General features: G+C 38.9%; 1 protein-coding gene across 2 annotated transcripts in view; it reads left to right on the top strand.

Annotated features, from left to right (window-relative positions):
• The window catches only part of cnksr2a (connector enhancer of kinase suppressor of Ras 2a), a 79,985-nt gene that overhangs the window by 35,529 nt on the left and 23,854 nt on the right, over window positions 1–20,602 (top strand). For both annotated transcript variants that reach the window (XM_016673242.1, XM_007555709.2), the window contains exons 9-22: window positions 2,061–2,207; window positions 3,595–3,707; window positions 3,794–3,948; window positions 5,402–5,491; window positions 7,659–7,873; window positions 11,460–11,511; window positions 13,861–14,036; window positions 15,482–15,555; window positions 15,664–15,735; window positions 15,976–16,043; window positions 16,573–16,670; window positions 17,574–17,792; window positions 19,029–19,170; window positions 20,109–20,333. In XM_016673242.1, the coding sequence (XP_016528728.1) occupies window positions 2,061–2,207; window positions 3,595–3,707; window positions 3,794–3,948; window positions 5,402–5,491; window positions 7,659–7,873; window positions 11,460–11,511; window positions 13,861–14,036; window positions 15,482–15,555; window positions 15,664–15,735; window positions 15,976–16,043; window positions 16,573–16,670; window positions 17,574–17,792; window positions 19,029–19,170; window positions 20,109–20,333 (1,846 nt within the window). The remainder of the gene's footprint in view (window positions 1–2,060; window positions 2,208–3,594; window positions 3,708–3,793; window positions 3,949–5,401; window positions 5,492–7,658; window positions 7,874–11,459; window positions 11,512–13,860; window positions 14,037–15,481; window positions 15,556–15,663; window positions 15,736–15,975; window positions 16,044–16,572; window positions 16,671–17,573; window positions 17,793–19,028; window positions 19,171–20,108; window positions 20,334–20,602) is intronic.

Genomic DNA, 20,602 nt, shown 5'->3' with positions numbered 1-20,602 from the left:
TCCAACCATCTGAACATCCATCCATCCATCCATCTGAACATCCATCCATCTGAACATCCATCCATCTGAACATCCAACCATCCATCCATCTGAACATCCATCCATCTGAACATCCAACCATCTGAACATCCATCCATCCATCCATCTGAACATCCATCCATCTGAACATCCATCCATCTGAACATCCATCCATCCATCCATCTGAACATCTATCCATCTGAACATCCAAACATCTGAACATCCATCCGTCTGAACATCCAAACATCTGAACATCCAACCATCTGAACATCCAACCATCTGAACATCCAACCATCCAACCATCCATCCATCCATACATACATAATTTTTCTTAGTCTGTATAAAATTATATTCATAGTAAAATAATAAGAACAGAAATAAACTCTGAAAATGTTGAGAAGTCGTTAAAATCTCACCCAACATTCAAAAAACTCGGTTAAAAGTAAAACACACAGATCTGCACAGTGTCATTGGCGAAACAGGAGACAAACCCGTCGCCAGTAAATAAAACCCAGTAAGTTTAACCCCAGTAAATTTAACCCCAGTAAATAAAACCCAGTAAGTTTAACCCCAGTAAATTTAACCCCAGTAAATAAAACCCAGTAAATAAAACCCAGTAAGTTTAACCCCAGTAAATTTAACCCCAGTAAATAAAACCCCAGTAAGTTTAACCCCAGTAAATTTAACCCCAGTAAATTTAATCCCAGTAAATAAAACCCCAGTAATCGTGTTCTTGCTGCCGTATCGGAGCCGGTCTGCTCTGAAAACAACCGTCAGTCTTTGATCACGAGCAGATCTCAGGTCAGCGCGGTACCTCAGGTACGCCGAAGCTGCGAGCGCCGCATCCCGGTGGGCAGCTTCGTGTTTGTTTACAGTTTGTTTTCGTTCGCAGATCTGCTGGAGGCGAGCAGTGTAGGCGTGGCTTTTTGCACATAGTTGGTAAAAATGAAAAAAAAAAAGAAAGATGGATGATAAGATGCTTTGGTTTTGGAAATGAGGGCAGGTTACATCACATGAAGCCTCTATAGATAGTTATGCCGCCTCGCCGCCTACTTGTTTCGCTCACGATGTGGACCGGAGTCAAACTTCAGCCTGCATGTAAATGAGGGAGAATTTTATTTTCTTACACCACATGTGTCAAACACAAGGCTTGAGGGCCAAATCTGGCCCGGCGTAGCTTTTTATGTGGCCCTCTAGACTCCAGAGGCGTACCTAAATAAAACATTCAAGAGTTGTCTGCTGAAATGCTACCTCATTAATAAAATCAAAGTTGTTGATTACATCAGTCAATACTTCCAGTTTTACTACAATTGTGTAAATTCATGCAAAATCAACAAATCACATCATTTTTTGTGCTAATGAAAAATTATGAGTGTATTGAAATTTTTCCAGAAAAATGGTCAAAGCATTGGTATTAAGTGATGCCAACTCCCACCTGCAGGTGGCAGTACATTTTACTAACACACATCTGATGTCAAGTTCTAGTCGGTGATCGATTATTTGTGAGTAATAAAGTCACATATACCTTAAAATATAAGTGAAAATATTGCAAATTTCTTTAAAATATTTTTAAATTACCAATTTATTGAAAAAAAAATCACAAAAGAACCATCAAGATAACAGTTGTGTTCTTAAATATTAATTTATTAATCAAATTAAAGTTTTTTTTTATTTTAGTGGAGAAGTAAACTACACTGCCACCTGCAGGTGGGAGTTGGCATCACTTACTACCTGTTTTTTATCATTTTTCTGGAAGATTTTCAATAAACTCACAGTTATGCATTAGCACAAAAAAATGACCTGATTTGTTGATTTTGCGTGAATTTTCACGATCGTAGTAAAACTGAAAGTATTATTATGCATATCTCTGGAGTGTGGACCACATAAGAAGCTACAGCGGGCCAGATTCGGGGCGCGGGCCTCGTGTTTGACACATGTACTTTATCGATACCTTCTAACCGGCCCTTTAAGAACATCACTGATCTTTCATTGTGGCCCAAAGCGAGTCTCCCTGCCTCACATTGTTCCTCGTTGCTCCACAGGTGGGCTGGCAGTTGCGTAACCTGGTCGGCTCGCTGCGGGCCGATAAAGGCGTTGTGTCCCTGACCCTGAAGAAGCGTCCGCAGAGCACGCTCAGCTCCGCCCCTGCACTGCTGAAGAACATGCGCTGGAAACCCCTGGCTCTGCAGGTGGGACTGCCTCTACCTTTTATAGACTTTATTAAAGCGCCTCGCTGGCCCACATCGATTCCCCGCAGCATTCTTCCTCCCGCTCGGCCGCAGCCAAAGCGTGTAATTAGGTCACGGAGCTGTGGCTCAGCACGGGGTTTGCTAGCCGGGCCGAAAGCAGTGAATGGGAAGGGAAAACTAATGGCTTTCCACCCACATTCTCGGAGCTGAGGCTGAAATTTCCACCGCTAATTATCTCTAATTAGCGACAAACGGGAGGAAACAAGAAGGAAAAGTGTTTGTGCATCAAAAATTGACTTTCTTTTTGTGTTTTGGTCCACTGGAGCAGAAATTATTACCTGATACACTATTTTTAAAGTTATGCTTCAAAGAAAAGCCACTAATTTAATATAGGAAAATCCTGTTAAATCTGCAGTATGTAGCTTTTGTAAAATATATGTTTTTATGTATCTGATAAAACTATCTTCATGTTGCAACAGGATGATATGAGACAGATAATCTGTTTAAATATTGATGTCCTCCATCTCCTCTCTGAGCTGCTATTGCCATCTGAAGAAATGCACCAAAAACAACCAATCAGAGCCAGGAGGCGGGCCTTAGCGCTGTCAATTACCTTAAAAGAAAAAAAAAATCTTGTACAACAGGTTTGACTGCAAACCTGTTTTGAGTCTCCTATCAGAAATAAAGCGGATCAGTTTTACGTTTCTCGGCCGGTAGCACATTGAGCAGCAACGTTAGGTTGATTGACAGCGCTAAGACCCGCCTCCTGACTCTGATTGGTTGTTTTTCATCTGTTCACAGATTACATGTTTAATTTTACACATTCACCATATGGTGACAGTCTTAGCAAATAGGTATAAAATATTTTTTTTATAAAATCTTACACCTGGGATATAAGTATGATGCAATCTGTCACCTGGATACTCTTCAAAAGGGGAAAAACAACCAAACATGGCTTCAAAGTACGACACAAAAATCACAAAACTTCATCTTGAACTCTGGAAGTTCAGAGTCTTCTGGTTGTTACCGATTGTGTTTGACTATTTTTAAGTAAAGATATTTTATTACTTTTATGTCATTTTTATTTATTCCTATGCCTTTTATATTTATATCTAGTACAATTTAAATGAAATTAGCTTATATTCTTACACTCCTGAAGAACTATGACAGAGGATCTGTGATGCTTTGGGTCCAGTTCAGCTCATTTAATCAATCAAGTAGATTTTGTTTGTTTTGCACATTTCAGCACCAAGTCAGTTCAAAGAGCTTTATGTGATAAAAACACAAAAATCAACAAATGAAACATTAAATTTAAAGCAGAATCTGATGGACTTTTCCAAGAAAAAACTGTAAATTGTCTGTTTTTTTCTTTAAATTTTAAATCCAGCCGACCAGAAGCCCAGGCAGCGGCTCCGGCACGCCATCAGGCACACCCACCAAAAGCTCCGCCCTCCAGGATCTCTACATCCCGCCTCCCCCCGCCGAGCCATACACTCCCAGGTACTTCCTCTGCATCTCTGAAGGCCGAACCGTTTCCTTCGTTGTTCAAGCTTCCTCTGATGAGCATCTGCCTCTGGTTGCTGTAGAGACGAGACAGGAGCCTTGTCTGGAGACGAAGCGTCTCGTAGCCACAGTGGCGTCAGCGCTGCCAAGCGCTCTGAATCACCAAACTCCTTCCTGGATCAAGAGTCTCACCGACGAGAAGAGGAGGAGCCGGTGTACTGCACCACGCCCACATACGGTGCGCAGGTTCTACCCAGAACGTGTCACTGCGAGTTAAACCTCATTCTGTTCAGATGAATTGTTTATAAAAACTACTGTCAGGGTAATGAGAGAGGAAAACACCAGGTTTTATTTAACCTTAAATAAAGCAGTTTCCGATTTCTTTAACTTTCTCTATAAATGCACAGAGGGGATGCGATATGCAAAGTTCACATTTTACTCGTTTTTGTGCTTCCATTTGGGTTTCTACTTCTTCTAAAAACAGACAAAGCTCTTAAAAAAACACATAGTTGGTTTTTGGAAATAAGTTAATGTTTTATGATGTCTGGAAAATGAGCCTTTTTAAAAACCTCCTGAATGTAACGTCACAAACCAGCCGGCACTGCCCCGTTACCTAGCAACCGCAGCTGCAGCACATTTGGTCAGCTGGTTTTACCGCTATACAACGGCTGCTGGAAATGACAAGTGGTTTGTTTTTGACTTACCGTCCTGAAAACACTTGCTGCATTCTTGTTGGTTTTGCAGGAGGCACAACTTCTGCTTTTCTAAGCTGTATTGCTGTATAATTGCTCATCTGTTTGCAGCCATTTTGATATGAGAGTCTAAACGTTGAGTTAGGGGCGTGGCCAGCAGTAGAGTATTTGGATTTAAGTAATCCAGATAATCTGCTCATTATGAAATGATGTTTTAGCTACACTTTTATTATCTGAGAATGACTTTGATCAAAAAATGTAATGAGCATGTTTTGTATCCTAACCTGTTCAAGGAACCATAACAGGTCACCATTATTATATAAAATACACTTTATATAATGCTATTCCCTCATCAAAAACATACCTGGAGAGTTGCTTTTATTCTTTAATGGATGTTTGAGAAATCCTTTAATCACTATGGCAACCATTCAGCGGTTCAAAACGCCTGGTTGGATGTAGCCCCGCCTTCGAGCTGCAGCTCCTCCTCGAAGCTGCAGATTTTAATCTTCAGAGTTTCTGTTTGTCAGAAACAGCTCCTCCATTCAGCTCCTTCAGACTAGCCAACAGCAATTAGCGAACATCTGTTGGAACTGCACATCTGCTGAGCTCATTATAGGAGCTATTTCTCAGTGAAACGCTGGTAAAAATGTTATTAAAGGGTTAATAGTCGTATTGTGATGACTTCCTAAAGAGTTCTTAAAGAGACAGAGGCCCAATTTCAAGGTGTTAAATTGCAAAGTCAAATTTCCTTTAGGTCATATTTGATATATGTAGCATTTTTATAACAGCTGAAGTTAATGTAGTTACTTGATTGTGCTATAAAATGACACTATATGCCCCTTTAAAATGTTTCTTTCTAGCCAAATTCATACAAATTGCACAAATTATGTACTAACATATTTTCGTAAAATGAACTCTCAGCACTTCAGGACTAAATCTTCTGAATAAACCGGCAGTTCCCAGAGTGAGTAATGAGGATCTTGTTTTATTCTAATGTAGGCAGGCTGAGGCCCATCTCGATGCCTGTGGAGTGCAACTGGGTGGGCGACTACGAAGACCCAGCCAAGCTGAACAGAGAAGCCCGCAGAGGTGAGTCCAGAGGAGCCGGCTGGATATCAGCTAAACGTTCCCATCTGTACAAATCATGAAGCGATCAGCGAGTGTGAGGATCTGCGAGCCTCTTCTCTAATTCCCCCTGTCATTAGCATCACAGAGGAACCAAAGAAAAGCTGCTGAGGAGCAAAGGAGGTAAAGAGATACGAGCACAAAGGCGGAGGAAATGAAAGGCAGCCATGGAAGAAGAAAAAAAAAAGAATAGAAGGAACAGAGGGATGAGAACAGACAAAAAAAAGGAGTAAAAGAAAGAGATCGTTCTCTCTGACCTCCACCTGAATCACTCACACAGTTTCCATGGCGACGCTGACAGCTTCTCACTTTCCTCTGGCCGCTGCTTAGCAACCAGGGAAGGACAGGAGGGAGGAAACTGCAGAGGGAAACCTGAGTTTGGGGAGATGGTGGGAAGAAGTTTGGAAGATGGATGAGCTGTAGCGATTATAAACTACACAGCTGTGATTTTATACAACTCAGGTCGACTAAACTCAGGATTTTGTTTCAATAATCTCACTTAAAGCAAAGCAAAGTAACAAATACTGGATGAAAAATTTGAATCATTTCCTTTTTCTTTTACAAATTGTTTGTGGAGATGTTTTTGTGTAAATGAATAAAATGTATTAAAAGTGTTTATAGGTTATCATACTTAATACAACCAAAAAAAAAAACTAAATTAGGAAATGGCACAGTGCATTCTGGGTAAATACAACCAAAACAAACGTAATAAATTGCGTAGATATAATTTGGATAGAGTAGAAATTGTGACATTAGTAAAAATTAGATGTATAAATATTTAATTTGATCTAATTTTTAGATATTTACAAAAAATTATTTTTCAGATATTTATTTTTAGATTTGTGAAATTATGAGACATTTGTGTTTGAGCTCCATCTTTAAAATAAAGGAAATTCACATTTAAAAAACTACAAAGATAATTTATGAGTTTAAAATGAATCCTGGAATCATTAAAATCTGATGCTAGTCTCTTTGTTTTAGCTCAGTGTTTTTTTTTCTGCGGTTTTCATGTCGTTTCCTTCAGTGGTTCTTGATGCAGCGCCCCCACAGGTGAGGAGGGGAACAGGTTTTTCAGAATGGAAGGTTAATTTCAAACATTACAGTGTGAAAATTTAACAAATGTTGCCATTTTGGTCCCAACCGAACCGAATCACAACAGAAACACTTTTAATTAGATCCAGTTATGTTTCCACATTAATTTTTTAAAATAAATTATCTGTAAGTTGTATTTATTTATCTAATGCAATTCTTTTTTTTTTCTTTTCTTTTTTTTTTACAAAATCCAATCATTTGTAATGTATCCCCTTAATACAATTCATCAGTGTTTTCTAAAACCAGAATCAAATCTTTTGGAGGAAAATTTGTGAAATTAGTGTTTGTTGTAGCAGAATTCATCTTTACTTTCTGTAAAGTCTTTTCAAATTAACTGGTGTGTCTCCAGTTTTGCTGCATTTCTAGCTGCATTCACCACTAAACAAAAGACACTTAATTTAAAAAAAAAAGGGTTTAAATGAAGCATTTTTGGGATTAATGTCGGTCTTATCAACGGAGGCGGCCTGGAGGGGATTTGTGGCTTTTTGTTTGTACTGTAGCTGCTGCCTGCTGCCTTTCTCCTACCTGTTTACAACTTCACTGCATCGCCAAAGCTGAGATAACACTGAGGTGACAGATAACGGTCCAGGAGTTTGATTTCCAAAGCTGCTGGAAAATTTCCCTGTTTTGTTGGGTTTGATTTTTACTCTGACTGAACGAGACAAAAATCTGAGTTCCTGCTTTGATCCCAATGAAAGCTTAATAATGTAATTTGACACCCGATTAACCAGAATTGATGCTCTGATTAAAGGTTAAGATTTGAATAATAAATCCTTTCTGGACTATTTTATACATTGTTGGATTAATCTAGATAAATAATATATTCAACCCTGGTGAAAACACTGAAAACTATAGAAGCTTCAGGTAAATTTAAAGGTTTGATGTTTTCCGTTTTGCAGTTAAATTTAAAGGTTTGATGTTTTTTATTTTGCAGATAAATTTAAAGGTTTGATGTTTTCCGTTTTGCAGATAAATTTAAAGGTTTGATGTTTTCCGTTTTGCAGATAAATTTAAACATTTGATGTTTTTTATTTTGCAGATGCCTCGTTGTTGCGTTACGTGGGACTGTCCACTGCGGACGAGCGGACAGTCTCGGAGGACTACTCCTCCCACACGGCGCGTCCAAATAAACGGTCCAATGACACGGCCAAGCGTGCGAAGAGGCGGAGCCACCACAGCCAGAGCCCCTCCCACTATCTGCTTCAGACCAATCAGAGGGAATCGCCTCCCAGAGACCAAACCTCTATGTATCATGTGAGTTTTTAAACTTATTTACTATAAATCTTTGTCTTTTTTGGTGTCTTTCTTCAGTTACTCACTGTTTATGTTTTTACTATTTATTGATTTTGGCTAGAGTGTCCATTAGGCAAATTTATTTTCAAAATATGAAAACACAGCTCCAGAAGGAGAAGCTGCTACCATTAGCTTTTTACCTTTAGCTCAAGCGCACTTGAATTATGCAGCAGGACGATAATCTTTAAGAACAGACAAGCAGTCTAGACTTCGATTTAGCTTCCACCACCTGATGTAAACTATATTTTTCCAGTAAATCAGAGATATGCAGTCCATTGTGTCCTCACTGCTCATAGATGGAACTCCACACACTTTGGACCAAAACTGTTCCCACTCCTAGAACTTCTCCTTCTAAGTCATTTTACTAACCGAACAGCCGGTCTCCGAGCAACTGAGCTTTGACCCCGACAGAAAAGCGCTGCAGTGAAGTGTGATTCTGGCTCGTTATTGCCCTCCTGTCACATCCATGACATCTGGTCCGTCTGAGCCGGTCCAGACTGGCGGGTTTGGCCGGCAGTGACCTTACTCGTCTTGTCAGAATCTTTTTGAAAATGAAAAACAGCTGCATGTTTTGCACCCAGGTCGTGCTTCCATTGCAGCAGCTATGTGTGTGTGTGTGTGTGTGTGTGTGTGTGTGTGTGTGTGTGTGTGGGTGTGTGTGTGTGTGTGTGTGTGTGTGTGTGTGTGTGTGTGTGTGTGTGCGCGGTGCTCTGATGACAGATGGCGTGTCGGTGGGAGTGGGAGGACCCTTGTCATTTGTCCCACTGAGCCTGTGGCTGTGAGTGGCTGAGGTCCGGCCCCTGAGATGTGTAATACCGTGACATCAGAGCTGGTCTGTTGCCCCATCTGATCCGTCGAGAGATTCAATCTAAACATGATGGATTAAAAACACGATTATGAGGATTCACAAACCTCAAATTAGCACACTTGGTATTCAGAAACATTCCTCTGCCAAATTAAGTCACAAACACAAGATGCATACCTTTTACACAATAAGTATAACGTATTTATGTTTGATCACGGGAGCATCTGTGAGTTGACTTATGAATACTAAACAGAAGGACTCACAGGGAGCCCCGTTTAGTCCGCTTTAATCAATCTCCGGTTTGGTAGCCTGGAAAGTCCGGTTCATTTGGGGAGGTGTGAATGTGTAATCAAAACGTGAAGGCTAGTCCACCTGAGAACCTCGGTCTCAGTTTGGTTGAAGTGAACTCTGGTGCGGTTCGAATGTGAACGCCAAGCAGATTGGAGGCCGCTCCAAAAGCAGGAAACAGACTAGAGCGCAGGGCATTCTGGGTAAATGCAACCAAAACAAACGTGAGAGTCTAAAGCTAGCTGGAGAAACGACTCGTGTTTTTTTTTTTTACCAAAACTAAAGAGAAATCCCACAACTGCTGAAATCTAACGCCGCTCCATTTTTGGAGGAAGTTGTGCTTGGTTTCTTCTTCTGGGGTTTTGTGTCATTACCTTTGGTGGTTCTTGGTGCAGCGCCTCCACAGGCGAGGAGGAGAACAAGTTTTCTTTAAAGAGTTTGTATCATTTGACACAGTGCAGTAAATCGAACCGCAGCAGCTGAAAATGTAACAAATGTTGCTTCTTTGGTCCCCAATCAAACCGAGTCTACCAGACTATCAGGTGTGAAAATACTCTTAATTTCAAGTTAATTTAGAGCTCTGTGACAGTCTCACATAATACCAGCATTTTCCAGGTGTGGAGTCATGTAGAATAGTAAAATATGGAGTATCCACTAAAAACAGACTTTATTTGTTGCGTCATTATCTATCCATCTGTTCACTCATTTACGGTCTAGAAAGCCTGTTTTTAACAATTATATTTACTGCAAGGAAGTCAGTAAAGCTGTAAATAGACAAACTCTTGGAAATCCCTGTGAAAAATCCTTGAAAAATTTTATTCTGAGTTTTGCTCTTCAAAGGTCCACATTAGCAAACACATATGCAAAACAGCCATCTGCAGCCTCACTGGTGCAGCTTTCAGGAAGCATCCACATGCAAACTGGCTTTCATTTACTTTTCCAGTGATCTTAGAGCAACAGCCACAGATCTAAGTTAGAAAAATATAAATTTTAAGTAATTCTGGCTTAATGTACCACTCATTATGCCAGTCATTTCAGAAGTTTTCAGCTCTTGTTCTCTTCACCCAGTCTTTCATAGCAGACCTCATCAGAGGTTGTACCGTATTTAAGTATTTTAAATTTCACAAATCCACCAGTCTCATAAATTATTGAAACCTTTCTGAAAATAAGAAAGGAAGAAAAAATGAAGCTTAAAAACAAGAAAGGAGAAGACTCTTGTACTTTAAGACTTAGTTTACTTAAAATCCATTAAATTAGTGATACTGAAATCTGCGATCAGATTTATTTTCATTTTGAGCAATACCTATTTCCTAGCAGTTACCTAAACAGAAGAAAGAAATTAAATTATTGACAACACAATATTGATTTATTGACACCAACAAACAATTAATCTGTCAAACGTGGAGATTAAAAAGGCCATTATCTAAACCTACAAATTATCTGGAGCTTATTGGGCTGGTACCGCACACCTCTAGTGAAAAGTATACTTAGTGCTGGATCATAAATCAGTAACAATAGTATGCAGCGCGAGAAGACACGTGATCAATATCAGGAATATTCAGTAATTTCACTGAACTCCGATCCAGAGCCGCACAGAATTCTGGGAGATGTAGGCAGAAGAAAGACTTTAGCCTCTCAATCTTTTACGGCCAGCTAAGTTGGTGGATCGACTAACTCACTCATTCTTTGGTTGCCTAGCAACTCACTCATTCTTTGGTTGCCTAGCAACCCACTCATTCTTTGGTTGCCTAGCAACAACCTGCTGAGTAACTGGTGCAGCAGCAGTTTAAGGTTTTGCCTCATAACTGCTTAAAAAGAGTGAAAACTGGATAAAACAGGAAAGCTGGCGCCACCAGTTTGGTTTAAATCAAAAAACTAATCAGTAATTATTATTTACGTTTGTCCAGCTCTAAACATACTGGAGTTGGATTAGAGTGACATTCACAGTGTGGGTACGTTACTTTTCTGTGACGTCAGCTTTGTATTCCTTACGATGTAAAGACTGGAAACAGAAGAATACCAGCTAATGTCTCTGCTACTCCAGCTCACTGTCCCTCTGCTGCCACATTAGAGAATAACTGATCACAGCTCTTCAACGGTCAGCTGTTCTTTATTTATAAACGTCCTGCGGCTCTGTTTGTTTCACACTTCCTCCATCACCTGGATGTGCTATCGCCCCACCTAAGCGTCACCTCCAGCCCTCCGTTCTATGTTTAGACGTGTGAAAGCAGCCGCTCTGACTCCTCCACCCCTGACTGACTGCGTCTGTGTGTGAGAGGATGCGGTGAGAGATGCGATGGTTTCCTTTGTGTCTGTTTGTCTTCAGCCCCCTCTCCTTGTGTCCTGCTGCCTGTAAGATCTGCTGTCATCTTTTATATCCCAGGATTCACTGCAGCAAACAAAGGCCACTCATCCGTCCTGACAGCATGCTCTGTCTCCCTCCTCTTTCCTCAGACATACCAGCAGTCGACCTCTTTGCAGACGAAGAACAGGAAGAAGAATAAAGGTAAGCAGGGCTGGCACCAGGTCGGCCCGGGCAGAAGCTGCTCCCAAAAGAGTAACGCGATTTCAGACAACCAGCCGTTTCTGCGCAGGAATCGTTTCATCATGCTTTTACCATCTTCAGTTGGAAGATGTGTAAAGCTTTTTCAATCAAGTTTCATTTCAGTTCAAAGGTCATAAAAACACTAAGTCAACAATTGAAACATTACATTTTGTCCAGTGCGGTCGTTACACATCAGGATTTTGATTAATGTTTCAAAATCAAGTTATCTAAACCGGTTGGTTGTTTAGATTTAAAGGAACTCAGTGTTTCGGCCGTTTTGCAGTTTTCTGGAAGTTTGTTCCAGATTTGTGGTGCATAGAAGCTGAATGCTGCTTCTCCTCGTTTGGTTCTGTTTTGGGTTTGAGATGCACACTTCACATCAAAACAACTTCATCTTTGTATTAATTATTAGGGGAGCACCACATTATCTGCGCTAATTTTCTTAATTTTGGGAGAGTGGTCGATACTCGCATGTGAAGCCGATCTTATCCACTTTGGCAAAGGTTAAAAAATTACCCAACATCCTCTTCTGTCCAAATATCACACAGCGTAGAGTCTTTAGTTAGGCCTGACCAGAGAGCTAATATTATTGGACAATAAACTGTCCCAATAATGCGATAAACAATAATATTGTGGTTTGGAGACAGTTTTCAAATAATATATTGATTATGGCTTAATAATGAAAAATAAACAGTAAATAAAAAGGAAGTAAAAGAAAAACCACACACAATCAAAACAATAAATGAAATGGATTGTTGTCTCTGTCAACTAAATTGCCTTTCAAAATCAGAGCTTATGTTAATTTATTATGCGATGAATTGATTTATAGATTTATTAATTATTGCGACAGGATTACATAGCGTTTAATCTCTAAAAGTATAAATTTTGTGCCTGTAGGTGGAAACTTCCAGGGTAAAATGAACCAAAATGTGATTTTTGGCAACATGAGGTTTGGATCTGTGTCCTCAATCTGGGAATTAAACCAAAATCAGGTCCAGTTCTGGTATTGGATCTGATCCGTTCCCTCTGTAGATTAATTAAAAATGTAGCATTTTCATTTGTATTTTAACAAATCGTGCTTATTTTACAGCTTTAAATTAGCGCCTTACAAGAATATCTAATTACGAGAGCTTTCTGAACGGCACTCTTAATTATTTCTGTTTTATTCAGTTTTAAAGTAATTGTTGAGATTTTTCCATTTATTTCTAATATTCACTCTGACATAAGTGCCTTTGCCTCTATGACAAACTTTCCACGCCGTCACGGATCAACATGCTGGGAGATTTTAATTTTTTTCCACAGTCCGATCGCTTGTTCTGCCATCTGCTGCTGTGAGAAGCTCTGAAAGCTTTGGCTCCATCTGCACACGTCTCTGTTTGTTTACAGCAATTAAACCAACGTTTCCAAAAGAATCTGATGCTAATAATTACAGCTTTAAATAGCTAATTTATCAGTATATTAGTAATTAGTAAAACTGGGCTGGTTTTGTCACAAATGGGTCGTTTTGTGACCAAACGGATGGTGGCATTAGTTGGTGGCCTGAGGCGGCTGCACAGGAATGAGGACGATCGTTGTTGGAGAGCGTTTTCAGATATATTACCTTCTTGTGCAGGAATATAAATGATTCATTATCTCTGAGCTGAACGCCTTTCCACACTGCATGCAAGAAAGTTTCGGGGGTTTTTTGTGTCAACACTTTCGTGTAGAGTTGTTTCGTTTAGAAAAAGCTGCCAAGCAGGAAAATTGACTCCTGGATCATGGTTCTCATTAAAAAGACATTTCATGCAGAGCAGCAGGAGTTTCTTTGTGGGCCTCACCTGGAACCATGTTGCTCCAGTTGTCTTTAATAAGGAGCTTACTGCTGCATAACGTTTAAGCCGGAAAGAAAAGCACTGCTTTTATTAAGCACACACTGTGTTTTATAAGCCTGGCGGGCCACCAGGCTTTACTTGTGTCCCCACCAGACTCAGCATTGCTTATTTTGTAAAGTCTTTTTAAAATGTTTGCCTTTTTTAAGGCTTTATAGTTGGTATTCAGGTATTAATCTTCCAATCTTTCAATAACACATAATTATCAAGTGATATTTTAAAATTTCCTTCCAGGATTTTGTGATTGTTTTTATGGTCTCCCTTTAGAACTTCACATATGGCCATGTTGGTCTGAATACACCTTTGGTTTGTCTTTAGGCTGTTCTGTGCTACAACCAGCTGCAGAGGAATATTCTGCATGTCTTTGTTTCCAGAGTTCTTTCTTCCAGTTTTGGTTTTATCGTCGCTCTGTTCTTAAACGTCGCTCCGTTTGCGTTTCCAGGACGAGGTCTGACCTCGCTGAGTCGGAGGCGGGTTTCCTGCAAAGCGCTGGGCAGAGGAGACTGCGAGGGCTGGCTGTGGAGAAAGAGGGATGCCAAGGGTTACTTCTCTCAGAAATGGAAGAAGTACTGGTTTGTGCTGAAAGACAACTGCTTGTACTGGTACATCAATGAGGAGGTGCGTCGTTTGTTTCTCTGCTTCTAACTGAAATGGTTCAAAAACAACCATATTGTATTTAAAAAAGTTACCATGGTAATAAATCTGTGGACTTCAACAAAAATAATTTTGGTAACTCTACCTAATCTAATACAAGAAAAGTTTTAGTCTGTTTTAATGTGAACATGTATTGCTTTTAAATCCTTCCTTTTCCCATTTAAGTTATCCAGTTGTGATCTTTAGAAACTGCAACGCTTTGGTCTGAATTCCTCGTTATCAAACTCGTTTTGGTGCTGTGTCTTTAAATGCAAATGAGGCACTTCAGGCTCCGCCCCCTCCAGTTCACATAGTGTTCCTCCACACCGATCAGCCTTTTTTTTTTTTTTACTTGATAGTAGAGATATGATTATCTAGCGGCATAGAAACGTCACCGAATGCATTTAGGTCATTTGTTCCCCAAGACGAAAATGGTAAAAACTATGGCAAGTTATTTATGTAATTAAAATATAGAAGACACACTTTGTGCTAGTTCAAAGCTAGCATACAATGCTAACATAATCAGAAGTTATGATGCTAATGCTATCAAAACAATGGACTGCATGTCATATCGACACATATAAGTTGTGTAAAATCTATCAGATTTGTCCTTGAAGTGTTTCGTTCAAAGACGACTTTCCTCTCTAATGTGGGAACGATTCCAATAAAAATAAAGTTTAACTAAAGACTGAGAAGAAGTTCTGATGTTTGATGTGCTATAATGGAGACCAACAACAGAATATTTGACTTATCCACTTGTAGCTTCAGCATCCATAAAGTCACTGTGAGAAACGGAAATGGTAGATTTGTGAAATTGGGTGGCCAGAAGTCCTTGTAATTGTTCAGAAAACGTAACAGGGGATAGAGAAACCTGAACAGATTGAAAAATACGACCCAAGTAGAATATAAAAATATCTACCCAGCACCGGCAGAGACTAAATTAAAGCTTTATTCTCTCCTAGAGACTCCAAGTTCACAACAAAATATATTTAAGGGTAAAAAAAAGTGGATTTTTTTATTATATGTCCCATTTAATGTCTTTTTATAAAGTGTATCTAGATATCTGGTAAAGTAGCAGAGTATTAGACTGTTGACTAAAACTGTGCTAGACAACAGCTTAAGGTTTTTTGGACTTCTTGGCAAAAGTTTTGAGCTCCACAGGACCTAAAAGCATAAATTTAAATATATAATATTAATTATCTCAGCAGAAACACACATCTCTTCATATCTGCAGCCTCCATGCGGTTCGACTTTTGTAAATGGGTCCAGCAGCAGTTCACGTTGTGGCCATTAATCACTTCTTTTTTAACACAGGAGGTCGAGAAAATCACAATAACATCTGTAGACTAAGCTGTAATTTTTAATTAATAATGTCCTTCTGCTTTGATTTTAGCTCATTTTGTGAGTTTCTCTTCTTTTTGTCCGGTCAGGACGAGAAGGCGGAGGGTTTCGTCAGTCTTCCCGAGTTTAAGATTGACCGTGCCAGTGAATGTCGAAAGAAGTAGTAAGTGCCTGGTTTATTGCATATTTATGTTATTTTCTGTATGTGGAATGTGTTGCTCTGGAACGCGTGAAGGTGTGTGGGCAAAAATAGCTCTCTGTGTCTCTCTAGTGCTTTCAAAGCGTGCCACCCCAAGGTCAAGAGCTTCTACTTTGCAGCAGATGGAGTGGACGACATGAACAGGTAACGGCTGCAAGCGCTAAACATGCAGGAAGGTCGCAGGGAGGTGTTGCAGCTGGGTGGCGAAATTAAAATGCAACTCACAGTTTGACTCCAAGAAAGCAGAAAACAAGAGTTTCAACAAAAAAAAACACAAGAAAAGAGTAAAAGCAGCTACTCTTGACTTAATTTTTATGGTGATTGATGTAGCATAAAAACCTTTGTTTAAATAAGTGAGTTTTGTTACTTCCTCCTGTTTGATAGATGGCTGAGTCGCCTCAACATGGCAGCTGTGGGCTATGCGGAGCGGGAGAGGATGCGGCAGGAGCAGGGTGAGACTTCCCTCCAACAACACCGCTGCTACTATTGCACCGGCGTTGCTGCATGAGCAAATCATTGCCTTAGGAGTCCCCTGTGGACTAAAAGTGAGCCTGCCACTCGTTTCTTTTTATAGCCTCCACTCCCAGTCATGAATCTCTCTCGCCTGGAGACCTCTTCCTGGCTTTATCGACAGACTTAATTGGGTTTTATCAAACAGTTATGTCAGATTGCAGAATATTCACTGCAAAAACACAAAACTTTAACAAGTATTTATGTTGTAGCTTCCAGTCCGCATCAGAGTTCGGTTACACGTTCACACCTGCCCAAGCGAACTGAACTTTCTAGGCAAATGAAATCCACTTGTGAAGATATTTATCATGTTTGTCTCCATGTGGATGACGCTCAAAGTGTTGGGCTAAAAGAAAATACAAACAGGGATAGTTCTCTTCATGCTGAATGTTTCTGCATCAATAACTAATTAATGAAGAATCAGAAGGTATATTGAGCTTCTGATCTGAGATATTCCCATGATTCCTGCAGACTACTGGAGCGAAAGTGAACATGAGGACGACACCACTTCCAGCCCGAAACAGGACAGCCCCCCACCTCCATATGATACCTACCCACGGCCTCCATCCGTGAGTCAAGGCAGACGTCAGAGCGCCGAGGCGCTTCCTTTCAAAAGCAGCAGCAAAATCCAAACTCACTTCTGTCCAACTATTCGTTTATTCAGACTTCTCATTTATCTTCAGTTGAGCTTCCAGTGAATAGTGATGCTATATTTTTTAGCTGTAGTTGCTCTTGACCAGGGATGTCCAAACTGTGGCCCAGGACCCATTTGTGGCTCCTTGGATTGATTTTTTTGGTTTTTGTTTGGGGCCCCCACTGCAGTTCAAGAATAATAAAAATTGTGTTTATTAACATTTAAAAATGTAATAATCGGTAGAATTTTTATTGATAATTTTCTTACAAGTGAACAATTTAAGCATAACACAAAATATTTGTTTTTTTATAACCAAATATTTATAGTAAGTAGATCCACTCATATCCAGAGACTTTTACTGAAAAGCTGACTTTACTGCAGCTAAATTAGTTTTTTTTAAATTTATTAAACTTGGCTACAGATAGAAAGCATATTGAAAGAAAGTGACCTAAATCTTGTTCTGATAGCTGAGAATAAATTAATTTAACCATGTATAAAATAGTTTGAAAACCAGATATTCATCTAAAATGAATAACATCTCTTTTCTACAAGAAATAAAATTATTTGGTTGATTATTTTTTTCTTTTTCTTCTTTTCTTGGCCGGTGAACACATTTGACTCGACAATTTTGGCTGCGCTGAAAAAAGTTTGGACATCTCTGCTCTAGTTTTTGAATCATTTCTTTTTGTCCTAAACTATAACTCTTATTTTGTTGGTAAATATCTCATCTAGTTATTAACATTTTTGCCCTTTAGTTTTCTTTCTTACTCTAAAGTTTGCAGTGATGGTTAAATTATAGCTCAGATGCTTCAGCTGGGATTTTTCCACTCTCTCTCAGATGAGCGCTTACCTGGAAGGCCGAACCACCCGCCTGTCTTCCACAGAGACGTCTCGCTCTCGATCTTCTCAAGAGGACTTCCTGTGCAGCGAGCCCCTGGTGACAGCTGCAGAGCCGCAGTACCATCCAGGCCCTCTAGGGGGAGGCACCACACACAGCGGGAGAAAGCCACTGGGCAGCAGCAGCAGCGACGTGCCGTACAGATGTGACCCTGTGGAGGTGATTGGAGCAGATATTGACCATAAATTTCATTTTTTTAAATAGGAAAAACATTGTAAAAAATTTATGTAACTATTTTAATAGAACAGAAGAATAGAAATATCCTCTATTGTCCAGTAATCAGAAAATTTCTGTTCAACAACAGAAGAATGACAGGCGATGACAGCAAATGGGCTCACACAAAGAATATAAAATACATATAAAACAGAGTAAAGAATTAAAATATTACAGAGCAAGTGAAACATTTCAAAATAAATATCGTATAGTTATAAAAAAAATACTCCAGTCCAGAGGAACAAACTCAACTATATGTATAAAATTTGCTCTTTGGGCATTAAGATAGACTATTTACAATTAGTAACAATTTTACAGTTTTACGGATATAAGCATGCATGTAAACACTTGTTTGGTTTGAGTTTGTATTTTATTTATATGTATATTTTTTATATAAGATAAAACTATATTTTAAAATTACTCTGACTTTTCCTTTACCAGATTAGTTGCTTTATTTAAAGCTCTTTAATTGAAGTGTTTGTCTTTGATGAGTTTTTAGTGTTTATTAAATTTAGCAAAAAACTGCAAATTATTTATTTTCAAGTTTCTTCTTTTTCAGTTTTTTCCCATATAAAACTGTGATATTTTGGCAACCACACTTTTCTTCCAGTAAGTTTTTTTTGCAGTTTTTTTGTAGTCAGATGATGTGAAGGTCTTTACTGCTTATATTTAACATTAATTTAATTTGAAAAGCAAGGAGATATGATATTGTGGAGGAGATTGTAACAAATATTAATGATAAGTTTGTTTTCCAAAGTAGGAAAACAAGTTTGAGGTATTATGTGATTATTTTTATTCAAGCATTTATTTATTTATTTTTTTATCGTCATACCAGCTTTACTTGTTTGTTGTTCAAAATTTGGACTCAAGTCGTATTAAAGTTTTTCTTAGAAAACTTAATTGTCTTATTTAAAGCGCTTTAATGAATATGTCCCTGTTGAGTTCATTTTGAACTGAAAGTAATTTATTAAGGGCTTCCTTCTTTCATTTTGTTTGCTACTTAAAAATGTCATTTTGGTAGCTACACTTTTCTTTGTTTTTTTTTTTTTTCTTTCTACATTTTTCAAGCTGTTTTTCACAGATAACTGAGAGTTCTGTACTGCTAACATTTCACCCTAATTTCATTTGAAAATCTGCCGCTCACTCGCCCCATTAATCTGTTTTGATTGCTGCTCCGTGCAGTACCGCTCCAGTCCGGCGGGGGGCAGCAGTGAGACGGGGTCCCCGGGCCGCTCGTCGTCCTCACAGAGGCGGTCGTGGCAGGACCTGATAGAGACGCCGCTGACTGAAGCTGGACTGCACTACCTGCAAACTGGACCACTGGGTAACTTTTTACTGATTTCATTACATTCATTTTAAAATTATCTATATTTTTAAAATTCAGGATTATTATTTACATATTTTATTTCTATTTATTTTTGTTTTCCACAACTCAGCTGCTGTCTAATTCAGACCCATTAGATTAAATAAATGTAAACCAACAAAACTCATTTTAAAACAGTACAGGCATGTAATCAGGCACAGATTTAGCTTGTTTAATACATAACTCATCCAACTCGCTTATTTTAAAAAGTAAAACTTGCTGAAAACATATTTGCTGAAGAAAACCACCAACCGGCTTTTCGTGCAGAAAATTGTGTGACTAATTAAAAATCCAAACCTTTAAGTGTCTTGTTACTTGATTCTGATTTTTAGGGTCACAATTTGATTCAGAAAATATTTTTAATTCAGTAAACTATTTTTCTGTCCAGTTGTTTAGAGATTTTGTTTACATTGTGTGATTGACGAGAAGAAACAAAGAGTATTTATTTAAAGCTGCTCTGTAAGATTATATTAATTAATATTTAAACATAATGAAGTTTGTGCATTAAATTATGTATTTAAAATGACTTTTATGGTTACTTAGCTGCCTGGGTTTTTCTTAAATGTAAAAATATCAAAGTATTTTTCAAAATCCATCTGCTGGATTAGACAACCTTCAACTTAACCACATTTTAAAATCGATTTTTGAGCATTTAGATTTGGTTCAGAATTCCCAGAAGTAGGAATTTGCAATTATTTCTTTTACCTCCACAGTTAATTACTATTTTTGTTGATTTACTGAAACAAAAATGTTGATTTTCTTTCTTAACCATCATCCTGGCTTTTAGATATTAGAATGGCTTCAGATGTTTCTCAGTAACTCTGTTTAGACGCATCACTAAAAGTTTGTTCTCATAAATAATTGAGTCGTCGCTCTGATATTTTCCGTCTTCCTCACAGAGGACGCCGTCTTCGCCGAGCCGGGCCTGGGAGGCGGCTCGATGATGGCTGGAGCCGTCTACACTCTCCCCCCACAGAGGAACGTCCCGTTGCCCGTGGCGATGCAGAGGCTGATTCCCATGGCAACCCATGGAGGGAAACCCCGCAGCTTCACGCTGCCGCGCGACAGCAACCTGCACACACTGCTTGCTCCGCCGGTGAAGGAAGAGCAGCAAACACACAACTGTGAGTTCAGATTTATTATGAAACATGACAGAAGCTGGAAAATAATTAGATTGTAGTTATATTTAAAGAATAAAATATATCTGTCAGGCCTGTCGCATTGAGCAATAAATCAGTTAATCGCATAATGAATTAAAACAAACTCAGTCACTTTTATTTGCATGATTTATTGTTTTTCTCTTTTCTCTCTTTCTACCAAAAACTTTGTTTTTGGTTTTGTTTACAGACACTTCATAATTATTATTATTTTTTTTGTTTATTTATGTTGGATA

Source organism: Poecilia formosa, unplaced genomic scaffold (assembly GCF_000485575.1).
Source record: "Poecilia formosa unplaced genomic scaffold, Poecilia_formosa-5.1.2 Scaffold72, whole genome shotgun sequence".
Classification (NCBI taxonomy): domain Eukaryota; kingdom Metazoa; phylum Chordata; class Actinopteri; order Cyprinodontiformes; family Poeciliidae; genus Poecilia; species Poecilia formosa.
The sequence above is the reverse complement of the archived record's forward strand: the minus strand, read 5'-3'. Positions and strand labels throughout refer to the sequence as shown.